Source organism: Triticum aestivum, chromosome 5A (assembly GCF_018294505.1).
Source record: "Triticum aestivum cultivar Chinese Spring chromosome 5A, IWGSC CS RefSeq v2.1, whole genome shotgun sequence".
In the NCBI taxonomy this organism is placed as follows: Eukaryota; Viridiplantae; Streptophyta; class Magnoliopsida; order Poales; family Poaceae; genus Triticum; species Triticum aestivum.
In genome coordinates this window covers 594,008,268-594,023,961 of record NC_057806.1, presented here as the reverse complement: position 1 = coordinate 594,023,961, position 15,694 = coordinate 594,008,268, and the positions used below count along the sequence as shown (strand labels likewise).

The 15,694-nt window shown below is 49.2% G+C and overlaps 1 protein-coding gene across 1 annotated transcript; it reads right to left on the bottom strand.

Annotated features, from left to right (window-relative positions):
• Positions 1-1,018: 1,018 nt before the first annotated feature.
• Positions 1,019-2,852, bottom strand: LOC123107860 (cytochrome P450 81Q32). The gene is made up of 2 exons (XM_044529763.1): positions 1,881-2,852; positions 1,019-1,787 (listed from the first exon to the last, which is right to left on the bottom strand). Exons 1-2 carry the CDS (start codon positions 2,814-2,816, stop codon positions 1,173-1,175), a joined length of 1,551 nt encoding a protein of 516 aa, XP_044385698.1. The 5' UTR covers positions 2,817-2,852; the 3' UTR covers positions 1,019-1,172.
• Positions 2,853-15,694: the final 12,842 nt, after the last annotated feature.

Sequence of the window (15,694 nt, the reverse complement as noted above, 5' to 3'; positions counted from 1 at the left end):
TACAGTGCGGCGACTGCACGCGGACAGTGCTGCGGCTGCACGCGGACAGTGCTGCGGCTAACCTCGGGCACGCCGAAGCACCCCAGATGGATGTTCTTCAAGTGCGAAAACGACGGGGTACGTGCACTTGCGGTAGCTCATTTTGATAGCTCTTTCTTTGGTTCAATTGCAATAGCTCATTTCTTTGAACATGCTCATTCTTTTGTGTAGGAAGATGAATGCTCATTTTGATTTTTGGAAGACCAATACATTGATTTATTGATAGAAAGAAACTTAATAGATGTTGGTGCACTCCTTAGTAGAATCGAAGGCAATGATGCGGCTGCATGTGCAACTAGAGGGGAAGCAACGCCTACTTCTTTCGAACGAAAGATGAAGAAAGAAGAATGCAAGATCAAGATTCCGCAGATAAACAATGAATGCATGGAGAAGATATTAGTCCAACTTGTGGGAGGAGTTATGGAAGTTGGAAATCTTCTAAAATGCATACTTGTGGTTCTTGTTTTTTTGGTCTTGCTATTCTAGCAAAGATTTGGTGATGTCTTATGTATCCAATGTTGTTGAAAAAGTAAAGAAATACATTATGCTAGATCAAATTAAGGTGTAAATTTAGGGTTTTCGGGTCAGGAGGAGCTGCGCCAGATCAGACCCTGCAAAGCCGGCCCGTAAAAAAGCATATTCCGCGAATATCCCTTTTTACGGGTCCATTATGTGGGGTCTGCAACTGCGGCCGTCCGCGCCGGCTCGCAAAGGCATTTTTCCATGAACTGCAAACACGTTTTGCGGGCCGGTCGGATGCGGGGTCTGCTAGAGTTGCTCTTAGCTAGTTCTTACAAAGGGTCTGTTTAGGACACATCTAGATGTGACATAGTTATGTCACACCTAACCTGATATCCACTATGTTTATAGTCTATTTTTTTTTGTCCCAGCATTTTTTTATTTTTTTGTTGCTGCTTTATTTATGGGAGCTTAGATGTGACATCTTTAGGAAACATCTAGTAGATGTGAATTAGACAAACTGTCTTACATAAACCCTGACACGTACCTGTAATTTACATATGATGATAGCTAGCTTGACTCTGCTCACACAAGGTCACAAGTTTATTTACTACTACTACATCAGCACGCCACCAGTCCATGCATTTTATGATGCCAAGAACGAAGTTGGATCATCAGAGGCTCTGAAGCACGTCGCGCATGGCCGGGCGCGGCCTGCACACGGCCTCGAGAGGCACGGCCTTGGGGATGGTGAGCCCGCCGCCCTCCGTCATGTCCACCTCCGCGCCGTCGACGCGCTCCCAGTCGAAGCACTGCACCAGCGTGGCCAGCACCATGCCGATGGTCCGCAGCGCCAGCGTCTCCCCGGGGCACCGCCGCCGGCCCATCCCGAACGGGATCATGAACCGCCCCTCCGCCTTCCCGTCCTCGAACCGCTCCGGGACGAACTCCAGCGGCCGCTCCCACGCCGCCGGGTCCCGGTGGATGGCGTACGCGTTCACCATCAGCATCGTGCCGCTCGGCACGTTGTAGCCGCCCACCTTGCAGTCCGCGGACGACTGGTGCGGCAGCAGCATCGGCGCCGCCGGGTACAGCCGCAGCGTCTCGCTCACGATGCACTGCAGGTAGGCGAGCCGCGGCACGTCGTCGGCGGTCAACAGCCGGGAGGTCCCCACGGCCACATCAATCTCGGCCTGCGCCTTCCTCAGCGCCGCCGGGTGGTTCAGCAGCAGCGACATCGCCCACTCCGTCGTCGTCGACGTGGTCTCCGTCCCAGCCCCAAACAAATTCTGCAGAGTTCAGTGAGAAAACGAGTGTTATTGATGAGATCGTGACGTGAGTAATTCTGCAGAGAATTCACCGAGTGTTATTGGAAGACTTACCGCACAGAGAGCCGTGATCATAGTATCGGTGTACACCTCCGGCTCCGTCTTCTGCAGAGTGAGCAACACGGCGATCATGCTCTTCTTGTCGCCTTCGGCGCCGCCGTCTTCAAGCCTCCGGCGCTCGGCGTCGATGAGACGCAGCATGAAGGCGTCCCTCCTGCTCACCGCGGCAAGGATCTTGTTCCTCACTCCGAACACGTCGAACCACCGCAGCACTGGCAGGTAGTCCCACAGGTTGGCGGCGCCGATGTGCGGGATGATCTCGTCCACCACCTTCTTGAACTCCTGGGCCTCCACGGACATGTCCGTGTCGGCGTCGGCCTCCGACCGGGTCCCCTTGGTCTGGGCGATGGTCTCCATGAGCACGCTGAGGGAGAGCTCAAAGAGCCTCCGCTTCAGCTCGACCCGCGCGGCGCCGCCGGGGGACGCCACGGAGGCCCGGAAAAGCCGGCGCGCCATGGCGCGCACCTCGCCCTCGATCACGCCCGACATGCAGGCGACGCGGTGCGCAGAGAGCAGCTGCACGGCGGCGACGCGGCGGAGGTTGCGCCAGTGCGGGCCGTAGCTGGACGTGGAGAGCGCGATGCCGTCGAAGGACACGAGCAGCTGCGAGGGGAACTGGGGCCGGTTGGCGAAGATCACGTCGTGCTCCGTGAAGCACTCCCTGGCGCACTCCGCCGAGGAGACGACCACGGCGCGGCGCGAGCCGAGGCGCAGCGAGAAGACCGGGCCGAGGCGCTTGGCGAGGCCGCACAGAGCGGCGTGGAACGGCTTCTCCAGGAGGTGGAGGTGGCCGAGGAATGGGATGGCCCGGGGGCTCGGCGGCAGATGGACGGGGCCCTTGCTGCGCCTGCCATTGCTGACCTTGCCTAGAATGTAGTGGAGCAGGAAGAGGAAGGCGAAGGAGAGGATGGCAATGTATGCCTTCTCCATGGTTTAACTCTGTTATAAGGGGAAGTGATGTGCGTTGATTGGATGTGTGTTGTGTGGCACCATCCTGCACGGCGGCCTATATATTGCGTGGTTCATCTTCATCTAGAAGGCTTAACCTGCATAGGCCATACCTGACGTCCATGGCGATCCATGGATCGTGGAAATGATGAAAGAATTATTGGTTCGTACAGCAATAGGTCGTGGTTTGCCTTGTTGTCCGTGCGGCGCTGGATCGAGATCCCTCTTGCTTCCGGTTGCAAAGGCAAAATTCAAAACTGGAGATTCGCATCCGTACGCATGATTAGTATTTCGAGGCATTTTGCTTTGGAAGCAAGGAACTCTCGAGGGGAGCCATGTCGATGAAAGTAAGCATGTGCACCATGTGCAGATGCAGATGCAGATGCAGCCATTTTTGTTCTTTTTTTTTAATATTGACATGCGATCTGCTTAATATCGAGAAAAATAAAGACGAATACAGACGTAGAACAGTCAGTAAAAAATAAAATTACATTAAAAATCATACTAGTTTTCTCGATTGTACACCTCTCGTTGAAGATTGAAAATTGCACCGAGCCAACAGCAAGAAAAAGCGACACCTGCAAACGCCCTTGTCATACTAAGCTTTGAAGACCGCAATAGTTGCTCGTCCTTGAGACGAGATCTATAAATCGATGAAGCAGCACCCTACGTGGAATATGCATACAATCCATCACCATTAGTTCAGAGGATTGGAGAAACTGGACTAAGCGACAAAACAACATAGAAAAAGATGTCAAAGTCGCCACACTAATAGTCAGCCAAAAGCTCTTCTTGAAAAGACACACGAGCTAGCAAGATCTGAAGGGAACCGACAAATCTAGGGACCAACTCTCATATGCCCATCACTGATGCCGGATGATACATCGTCAAGGTAGGAAGAGACAGAAGAGACATTATTCTAACATGCTATTGTCGCCATCAACTCATCAATGACGCGAGAGAAGCAAAAAAATCTTAAAATAAAAGACACCCCCCCACACACACACACCTCCACACACATACATACACACACACACTCCTCTTGCCGCCGATGAGACTACTGGATGGAGAAGAGGAGGGGGAGTGTGGTGGCGGCGGAAAGATGTGGCGTGTAGGGTTGGGAGGCAAGGGCGGGGGCGGAAGCTCTGTTGCTCATGTGCATAGCCAGCAAACTATGTCCGGGTAGATGCATCCATTCTGTGCACGATGCGTAGATGCAACCATTTTTCTTCGCTTCGTTGCTCGCGTGCGTAGCCAGCAGACTATGTTTGCTTTTTTGCGTGAATTGTTTTGATATATTCATTTTTAATCATGTCAGCACAACAAACACCGGAATTTTTTTATTTAGATCCATAGTCCATCTTACTCGAAACTAAATCAAGGATTTTGAGGATATTTCCCTCGTGGAATAAGATATTGGATCCTCGAGTGATCTCTTTTTCTTGTTGCTTCATAAGAGTGAATCGAAGGAAATATGCCCTAGAGACAATAATAAAGTTGTTATTTATGTTTCCTTATATAATGATAAATGTTTATTATTCATGCTAGAATTGTATTAACCGGAAACTTAGTACATGTGTGAATACATAGACAAACAGAGTGTCACTAGTATGCCTCTACTTGACTAGCTCGTTGAATCAATGATGGTTATGTTTTGTAACCATAGACATGAGTTGTCATTTGATTAACGGGATCACATCATTAGAGAATGATGTGATTGACTTGAACCATCCGTTAGCTTAGCACGATGATCGTTTAGTTTACTGCTATTGCTTTCTCCATGACTTATACATGTTCCTATGACTATGAGATCATGCAACTCTCGAATACCGGAGGAACACTTAGTGTGCTATCAAACGTCGCAACGTAACGGTGTGACTATAAAGATGCTCTACAGGTGTCTCCGATGGTGTTTGTTGAGTTGGCATAGATCGAGATTAGGATTTGTCACTCCGAGTTTTGGAGAGGTATCTTTGGGCCCTCTCGGTAATGCACATCACTATAAGCCTTGCAAGCAATGTGACTAATGAGTTAGTTACAGGATGATGCATTACGGAACGAGTAAAGAGACTTGCCGGTAACGAGATTGAACTAGGTATTGAGATACCGATGATCGAATCTTGGGCAAGTAACATACAGATGACAAAGGGAACAACGTATGTTGTTATGCGGTTTGACCGATAAAGATCTTCGTAGAATATGTGGGAGCCAATATGAACATCCAGGTTCCACTATTGGTTATTGACCGGAGATGTGTCTCGGTCATGTCTACATAGTTCTCGAACCCGTAGGGTCCGCACGCTTAATGTTCGGTGACGATCGGTATTATGAGTTTATGTGTTTTGATGTATCGAAGGTAGTTCGGCGTCCCGGATATGATCACGAACATGAAGAGGAGTCTCGAAATGGTCGAGAATAAAGATTGATATATTGGACGACTATATTCGGACACCGCAAGCATTCCGGGTGATTTCGGAGAAAACCGGAGTGCCGGAGGGTTACCGGAACCCCCCGGGGAAAGATTGGGCCTACATGGGCCATAGGGAAGAGGGGAGGCAACCCACAAGGGGAAGCCGCGCCCCTCCCTATTGGGAGTCTGAATTGGACTAGGGAGGGCCCCCCTTTCCTTCTCCTCTTCCTCTCCTTTCCTTCTTTCCCCTTCTCCTCCTAGTAGGACTAGGAAAGGAGAAATCCTACTCCTACTAGGAGGAAGATTCCTCCTCCCTTGGCACGCCACTAGGGCCGGCCGGCCTCCCCCCTTGCTCCTTTCTATATGGGGGCAGGGGGCACCCTAGAACACACAAGTTGATTGCTTTTAGCCGTGTGCGGTGTGTAGGAGATATGCCCTAGAGGCAATAATAAATGATATTATTTATCTCCAAGTTCATAATTATGCTTATGTTTCATGCTACAACTGCTATGGTTCTCGAGTCTGCAATAACCACGAGGCTCGGAGGAAGACTCATATGCACGTGTTGAATAATAAACGGTAAAATGTATTCCTTGTCTAGCCTCTAAGACTAGCTCAAGTGTTGCATGATGGTTCTGTTTTCCTAATCATGGGCATGTCTATGCTAGCAACTTTGAGGGAACAATGTTAGAAGAACATTAGTGTTGAATCGACCCGAATTGATGTTTTGTTATGAGATACATTCGTCACAAGTTAATAGATAATAACAAAGAGATAGTTAATGTTTGCATAATTCCTTAGACCATGAGAGTATCGAGTTTCTTCATACTTGCTTCATGAACTTTGGGGTTTCTTAAACGTCATCCGTAAATGGGTGGCTAATACGGCGGCTTACGGGTTCATGGAAAAGTGTGTCAAGTAACTTGATAGCTCAAGATTGGGATTTGCTCCTCCGACAATGGAGAGATATCTCTGGGCCCTCTCGGTGTCATGCAGATATGATCTGCACGGGGGTCATGTGTATGACGAAGTTTAGTATGGGGTTCGAGATTTTATTATCCCGTGATTCATACACCCCGCAAAGTTAATCTAGCAACATGAACTATCATACTTGATGCTGAACGTTGGTAGCTGCGGTTTAAGTCAAAATCTTAGAAGCCACGTAAAATAAAATTTTGCGTAAACCGATTAGAGGCGTCTAACTTGGTTTTGCAGGATGTGCATGTGATATGGTATAGCAGTGCTCATACTAATTTGATTATGTATGAGATGACTATATGATGTAATTTGATTAACATGACATGCGTGTCATGATTCGGCATGATGGCTGGAGCCATATGATTGTCACTTTAATGACCTGCGTGTCAACCTTAAGTAATGCACTTATTTTATTAGCTATAGAGATAGCAATATTATCTGTTGCATCGACAAGGTGGTGGCAATCTTTGCGAAGGTAAACACCGATGCGAATGCCGAAGACGAAGAAATGAAAGACTTCTCTGTCAGAAGGGGCTATACCATATCATGCTATTATGAATTGCCTGAGATGTTTATCCCTCTTTGATGCACCCTTCATGATTGCACGGTAGTCGCTTTTTATTAGGGTGATCTCTCACTTCAAAATATCAAAGTAGTTAGTGTTCACCCAAGTGTAGCACCGGATGACGCAAGACCTTCTTGGGAGTGGCCTAGCTAGGCAGGCTCACGAGGAGAGGAGATATCAAGGCAAGGCGAACCTCACGAGGCTCTCTTGACGTGAGCCATGACGATCGACACCAGGCAGGCGCCAGGCGGGCGCCAGCGCGCGCAGCGTCCTTGTTTCCTCTTTGGTGCAAAGGGGGCAAGCGCAGCCGCGGAGTACCGATGCATCAGGCAAAGGTTGCCATTCCGGTGCAACAAGACCAAGACCATGGACTACAAGACAAAGGTTATCGTGGAGCCCAAAGCAGCGTCACCACCAAAGCTTTGTGCAGGCGAAGACTACTTTTGTCAGGATAGCTTGTACTAGCTGTCCCCCTTCAAATTAGCCCGCCATTGTTGGCTCCCTTCCCGCTCGATATTTGGGAAGAGGACCAGGGCCTCTATAAATAGGACTAGCCACCATAGTAGGGAGGGAGAGATCCTGGGAGATCATCAGAGATCGAGTGACACACCACAAGCTCACACGCGCTGGAACACCTCAACCCCAGGAGGTTGTTCTCCCCTTGTATTGTTCATCATGAACCCAAGAGGCAATCCACCACCACCACACTGGAGTAGGGTATTACAACACAACGGTGGCCCGAACCAGTATAAACCCCGTGTCTTTCTGTGTTGTGAGTTCGTCGAGTTCGTCTGCAAGATCTTAGCGAGCTAGAGCATAGATCGGTAGGAGGGGAAGACTTCATGCGCACCCAAGTGTTCAAACCTTAAGGGTTTGCCGGAGCCGCACATCCGACATTTGGCGCGCCAGGTAGGGGGGCGCCGGAGCCTCTTCTCTGTCAATCAGCTCTCCACGTTCACCGGCTATGATGTCTGGCGACCCAAGGGCCAGATCCGACCGCTGGGAAAGATTGGGCCTACATGGGCCATAGGGAATTGGGGAGGCAACCCATAAGGGGCAGCCGCGCCCCTCCCTATAGGGAGTCTGAATTGGACTAGGGAGGGGCCCCCTTTCCTTCTCCTCTTCCTCTCCTTTCCTTCTTTCCCCTTCTCCTCCTAGTAGGACTAGGAAAGGAGAAATCCTACTCCTACTAGGAGGAAGATTCCTCCTCCCTTGGCACGCCACTAGGGTCGGCCGGCCTCCCCCCTTGCTCCTTTCTATACGGGGGCAGGGGGCACCCTAGAACACACAAGTTGATTGCTTTTAGCCGTGTGCGGTGTGTAGGAGATATGCCCTAGAGGCAATAATAAATGATATTATTTATCTCCAAGTTCATAATTATGTTTATATTCCATGCTACAACTGCTATGGTTCTCGAGTCTGCAATAACCACGAGGCTCAGAGGAAGACTCATATGCACGTGTTGAATAATAAACGGTAAGATGTATTCCTTGTCTAGCCTTTAAGACTAGCTCAAGTGTTGCATGATGGTTCTGTTTTCCTAATCATGGGCATGTCTATGCTAGCAACTTTGAGGGCACAATGTTAGAAGAACATTGGTGTTGAATCGACCCAAATTGATGTTTTGTTATGAGATACGTTCGTCACAAGTTAATAGATAATAACAAAGAGATAGTTAATGTTTGCATAATTCCTTAGACCATGAGAGTATCGAGTTTCTTCATACTTGCTTCATGAACTTTGGGGTTTGTTAAACGTCATCCGTAAATGGGTGGCTATTACGGCGGCTTACGGGTTCATGGAAAAGTGTGTCAAGTAACTTGATAGCTCAAGATTGGGATTTGCTCCTCCGACGATGGAGAGATATCTCTGGGCCCTCTCGGTGTTACGGTATCCATCATCGTCTGGCCAGACACTTTGTGATTTGATCACGGGGATGCCAGAACACAGGAACGAGAAAAGAGAACAAAACCGGCAATGAGGTAACTAGCATAGTGGACAAGTTGTTGATCCACAGGGATGCAAGTAAATCTCACCTCGGATATTTGTAACATATCGCGAAGCAACATGAATAGCACACGGCAACTAGAGGTTCACTCGAATATTCATTCGTGTGGGTATAGGGGTCAATATGGGTGTCCACGGCTCCAATGTTGATCATTGATTGGAAAGTGTTCCGGTCATGTCTATGCTTCACCGAACCTATAGGGTCACACGCTTAAGGGTCATCTATCTGCTGAGTACTAGACAGGGAGTCTGAGAGAAATTTACCGAAAAAGTTTCGGAGACAATGGAAGAGTTCCGGAGAGAGAATAGCGAAATAGTTTCGTAAAAACCAAAAAGTTGTTTCGGGACATACCATTAAGTCAAATTGGTTTCGGGACATGCCTGATAATTCTTGGAGGGTGCCAGAATTATTCTGGAAACTTCTGGGAATTTTTCGGGATAAAAATCAAAAATGTTTCGGGGCTGTCGGTACCACTTTGGTTGTTTTTCACAGATGAAATTCACTAATCTGAAATTGTTTCAGAACGAATACAAAATCATTTTAGTGGGTACTGGAATTATTCTAAGTCCCACAGAAATATTTTCGGATTTAATGGATGCGAAAAATTGTCTTCATGAATAGTGAAAACGCATTCTTGTTTGCTTTTCGCAGATAAAAATCACTAAACCGAAATTGTTTCGGAACGTGTTGAAAATTATTTTAGTGGGTACTGGAAATATTCTGAGCCCACATAAATATTTTCAGTTCGAACGGATGCTGAAAAATGTCATCATGAATAGTGAAAGTGCTTTTTGCTTGGCTTCTTGGAGAAGCCACCTTGAGGGCCTTCTGGTATTATCCCCTTGGCTTCTTGGAGAAGCCACCCTTGGGCTTGGCCTATAAATAGGGGTGGAGGGGGCTGCCTAAAGACACATTCTTTCTCACATACAAGTGCCATTGCAATGATTTGGCTTCTCTCTCCCTCCTCGCGAAATAGTTTCGTAGAGCCGAAAGGCTGTTTGGGTTCCGGTGGGAACTAGTTCTGGACGGCGAAGCCCTGCCGGATAGATGACACCGTATGTGTGCAACTCTATAGAGAGATCATAGTTTCGGTCTTAGTTCGAGAGTGTCTCCCGAAGGGCTGTCCGAGTGACCATCCGAGTTTCGAAGGTCCTCCCGAAGGGCTGTCCGTGACACCGTTCAGGGGACTGTCCGACCGCCTCCCGGAGGACTGTCCGAGGGGCAGATGAGGGTATACATCCTCGCGGTTGGGAGGTTGTTAATCCTAGCTGCGGGGATCTGCACCGCCGATCGTCATCGACTCTACTTCCCGCTGCGCTACGAGTCGGTAACGAAAAAGATCAAACCATGTATGCAGTCTCCATAGTGGTCCTGGGCTGGTGCGTAGGTCGGAAATTTTTGTTTTCTGTTGCGATACCCTACTGTGGCATCATGAGCCGTGCTATGCGTAGATGCAAGTTTTGATCTAGAATACACAAAGATGTATGGGTGTTGCACATTATAATTTGTAGTAGATGAGTTCTATTACTGAAAATTATTTGTGCGGGTAGCAGATGAAATTTGTTACCCGATGTTCTTGTTACTTCCCTTGAATTTGCATAAATCCTGATCTTGACGGCATGGTGGAATCTCACAAAGTTCTAGGAATCCGTGATCCTTTCATGCTGCTCCTGAGTATGCTGATTGACAGATCAACGAAGTGCTAACTGTTCTTTGGGTTCCACCATAGTTAAAGAAAGATGGATGTTTCGCAGACGATAGCGCAATGCAGATATGATCTGCATGGGGGTCATGCGTATGACGAAGTTTAGTATGGGGTTCGAGATTTTATTATCTCGTGCTTCATACACCCCACAAAGTTAATCTAGCAACATGAACTATCATACTTGATGCTGAACGTTGGTAGCTGCGGTTTAAGTCAAAATCTTAGAAGCCACGTAAAATAAAATTTTGCGTAAACCGATTAGAGGCGTCTAACTTGGTTTTGCAGGATGTGCATGTGATATGGTATAGCAGTGCTCATACTAATTCGATTATGTATGAGATGACTATATGATGTAATTTGATTAACATGACATGTGTGTCATGATTCGGCATGATGGCTGGAGCCATATGATTGTCACTTTAATGACCTGCATGTCAACCTTAAGTAATGCACTTATTTTATTTGCTATAGAGATAGCAATATTATCTGTTGCATTGACAAGGTGGTGGCAATCTTTGCGAAGGTGAACACCGACGCGAATGCCGAATACGAAGAAATGAAAGACTTCTCTGTCAGAAGGGGCTATACCATATCATGCTATTATGAATTGCCTGAGATGTTTATCCCTATTTGATGCACCCTTCGTGATTGCACGGTAGTCGCTTTTTATTAGGGTGATCTCTCACTTCAAAATATCAAAGTAGTTAGTGTTCACCCAAGTGTAGCACCGGATGACCCAAGACCTTCTCGGGAGTGGCCTAGCTAGGCAGGCTCACGAGGAGCGGAGATATCAAGGCAAGGAAAACCTCACGAGGCTCTCGTGACGTGAGCCATGACGATCGACACCAGGCAGGCGCCAGGCGGGCGCCAGCGCGCGCAGCGTCCTTGTTTCCTCTTTGGTGCAAAGGGGGCAAGTGCAGCCGCGGAGTACTGATGCATCAGGCAAAGGTTGCCATTCCGGTGCAACAAGACCAAGACCACGGACTACAAGACGAAGGTTATCATGGAGCCCAAAGCAGCGTCACCACAAAAGCTTTGTGCAGGCGAAGACTACTTTTGTCAGGATAGCTTGTATTAGCTGTCCCCCTTCAAATTAGCCCGCCATTGTTGGCTCCCTTCCCGCTCGATATTTTGGAAGAGGACCAGGGCCTCTATAAATAGGACTAGCCACCATAGTAGGGAGGGAGAGATCCCGGGAGATCATCAGAGATCGAGTGACACACCACAAGCTCACACGCGCTGGAACACCTCAACCTCGGGAGGCTGTTCTCCCCTTGTATTGTTCATCATGAGCCCAAGAGGCAATCCACCACCACCACACTAGAGTAGGGTATTACACCACAACGGTGGCCCGAACCAGTATAAACCCCGTGTCTTTCTGTGTTGTGAGTTTGTCGAGTTCGTCCGCAAGATCTTAGCGAGCTAGAGCGTAGATCGGTAGGAGGGGAAGACTTCGCGCGCACCCAAGTGTTCAAACCTTAAGGGTTTGCCGGAGCCCCACATCCAACTTTTTGCGCGCCAGGTAGGGGGGCGCCGGAGCCTCTTCTCTGCCAATCAGCTCTCCACGTTCATCGGCTACGATGTCTGGCGACTGAGGGAGTCCTGGATTAGGGGGTCTTTGGACAGCCGGATTATATCCTTTGGCCGGACTGTTGGACTATGAAGATACAAGATTGAAGACTTCGTCTCGTGTCCGGATGGGACTCTACTTGGTGTGGAAGGCAAGCTAGGCAATACGGATATGGATATCTCCTCCTTTGTAACCGACCTTGTGTAACCCTAACCCTCTCCGGTGTTTATATAAACCGAAGGGTTTTAGTCCGTAGGACAACAACAACTACAACATACAATCATACCATAGGCTAGCTTCTAGGGTTTAGCCTCTCCGATCTCGTGGTAGATCTACTCTTGTACTACCCATATCATCAATATTAATCAAGCAGGACGTAGGGTTTTACCTCCATCAAGAGGGCCCGAACCTGGGTAAAACATTGTGTCCCCTGCCTCCTATTACCATCCGCCTTAGACGCACAGTTCGGGACCCCCTACCCGAGATCCGCTGGTTTTGACACCGACATTGGTGCTTTCATTGAGAGTTCCTCTGTGTCGTCGCCGTTAGGCTTGATGGCTCCTACTATCATCAATAGCGATGCAGTCCAGGGTGACACTTTTCTCCCCAGACAGATCTTCGTGTTCGGTAGCTTTGCACTGCGGGCCAATTCGCTTGGCCATCTGGAGCAGATTGAAAGTTACGCGCCTGGCCACCAGGTCAGGTTTGGAAGCTTAAACTACACGGCCGATATCCGTGGAGACTTGATCTTCGACGGATTCGAGCCTCTGCCTTGTGCGTCACGCGGTCATGATGAGTACGATTTAGCTCTACCATCGGATAGTGTTCAAGAGATCGCACAGGCAGCCGCTCGAACCCTCAATTCGTAGCCAGTTTCGCCTTCCGCGGACGGGTGGATGGACCCCGCCGCGGAAGCCTTACCCTTAGCGATGATCGAGCCGAACATCGACCTTACCTTGCACGAGAGTCGTGTTGTTAAACTGCCGGATCCTTCTCTAGCCACGGACTCCGAACCGCCCGCGCCCGTTCCTATCGAATCCGATTGGGCGCCGATCATGGAGTTTACCTCTGCAGATATTTTTTAGCACTCGCCCTTTGGCGACATACTGAACTCATTAAGGTCTCTCTCCTTGTTAGGAGGATCCTGGCCGAACTATGTCCGGTAGGACTGGGATGCGGACGACGAAGAAATTCGCGGCCCACCCACCACCCACTTAGTAGCCACTGTCGATGACTTAACCGACATGCTCGACTTCGACTCCGAAGACATCGACGGTATGGACGACGATGCAGGAGACGAAGAGGAACCACCGCCCATAGGGCACTGGTCAGCCACCTCATCATACGATATATACATGGTGGATACACCCAAAGAAGGCAATGTCGACGAGATAGCGGAGGATGACCCCTCCAAGAAGCAACCCAAGCGCCAACGTCAGCGGCGCCGCTCTAAGTCCCGCCAAAGCAAAAGTGGTGATACTGGCACAGGAGATAATAATACTCTATATAGTGCCGAAGACAACAACAATCCCCTCCAGCAAGATTCAGAGCAGGAGGATGGAGGAGCCAGCCCTCCCAAGAGAGCGGCAGATGGAGAAGAGGAGGATGATAATTACATGCCCCCCTCCGAAGACGAGGCAAGCCTCGGTGATGACGAATTCGCTGTGCCAGAGGATCTCGTCGAACAAGAGCGCTTCAAATGCCAGCTTATAGCCACGGCAAATAGCCTTAAGAAAAAGCAGCAGCAGCTTCAAGCTGATCAGGATCTGCTAGCTGGCAGATGGACTGAAGTCCTCGCGGCCGAGGAAGATAAACTCGAGCGCCCCTCCAAGAGTTACCCATAGTGCAGGTTGCTACCCCGAATGGAGGAAGAAGTGTATGATACGGCTGATCAGCCACCTCGTGGCCGCGATAGAGAGGCATTCCAGCCAAAAACTCAGCCTGCACCCCGACGCCATTCAAATAAAAAGGCATGGGGAGATACGCCAGACCTGCGAGACATATTGGAGGACAAAGCAAAGCATGCAAGATCGATCTACGGATCACGAGGGCCCGCCACTCTACGAGACGATAAACGTCACGCCGGATACAGTAAAAGCAAATCCGGCCGGGCCGAACACAGTGGGCAAGACCCATTCGAGCTGCGTCGTGATATAGCCCAATACAGAGGCGCCGCACACCCCTTATGCTTCACAGACGAAGTAATGGATCATCAAATCCCAGAAGGTTTCAAACCTGTAAATATTGAATCATACGACGGCACAACAGATCCCGCAGTATTGATCAAGGATTTCCTCCTCCACATCCACATGGCCCGCGGTGATGACTTACACGCCATCAAATACCTCCCACTAAAGCTCAAGGGACCAGTGCGGCATTGGCTTAACAGCTTGCCAGCAGAGTCCATCAGTTGTTGGGAAGATCTGGAAGCCGCATTCCTCGACAACTTTCAGGGCACTTATGTGCGGCCACTAGATGCCGATTACTTGAGCCACATAATTCAGCAGCCAGAAGAATCGGCCAGGCAATTCTGGACTTGGTTCCTAACAAAGAAAAATAAAATTGTCGACTGTCCAGATGCAGAGGCCCTAGCGGCTTTCAAACACAACATCCGCGACGAATGGCTAGCCCGACACCTTGGTCAGGAAAAGCCGAAATCTATGGCAGCCCTCACGACACTCATGACCCGCTTTTGTGCGGGAGAAGACAGCTGGCTGGCTCGCAGTAATAACATATCAAAGAACCATGGTACTTCGGATACCAAGGACGGCAATAGCAGGTCACGTCGCAACAAACATAAGCGCCGCATTAATAGCGATAATACCGAGGATATGGCAGTTAATGCCGGATTCAAAGGCTCTAAACCCGGTCAGCGGAAAAAGCCATTCAAACAAAGTACGCCGGGTCCGTCCAGTTTGGACCGTATACTCGATCGCTCGTGTCAAATACACGGCATCCCAGAAAAGCCAGCCAATCACACCAACAGGGATTGTTGGGTGTTCAAGCAGGCCGACAAGTTAATTGCCGAAAACAAGGACAAGGGGCTACATAGCGATGACGAGGAGGAACCCCGGCAGCCACACACCGGAGGACAGAAGAGGTTTCCTCCACAAGTGCGAACGGTGAACATGATATACGCAACCCACATCCCCAAGAGGGAGCGGAAGCGTGCGCTCAGGGACGTATATGCGTTGGAGCCAGTCGCCCCAATGTTCAACCCATGGTCCTCCTATCTGATCACTTTCGATCGCAGGGACCATCCCACTAGTATCCGTCATGGCGGATTCGCCGCACTGGTTCTGGACCCAATCATTGACGGATTTCACCTCACTCGAGTCCTTATGGATGGTGGCAGCAGCCTCAACTTGCTTTATCAGGACACAGTGTGCAAAATGGGTATAGACCCCTCAAGGATCAAACCCACAAAAATGACCTTCAAAGGCATCATTCCAGGCGTAGAGGCCCATTGCACAGGCTCAATTACACTGGAAGTGGTCTTCCGATCCCCGCATAACTTCCAAAGCGAAGAGTTAATCTTTGATATAGTCCCGTTCTGCAGTGGTTATCATGCCCTGCTCGGGCAAACCGCATTTGCAAGATTCAATGCGGTACCGCATTATGCAT

Coding starts and splice junctions, on each gene's coding strand:
- LOC123107860 (XM_044529763.1), bottom strand. CDS start 2,816: ATGGAGAAGGCATACATTGCCATCCTCTCCTTCGCCTTCCTCTTCCTG. Junction 1,788..1,880: donor TGATCACGGCTCTCTGTGCG/GTAAGTCTTCCA, acceptor TGAACTCTGCAG/AATTTGTTTGGGGCTGGGAC.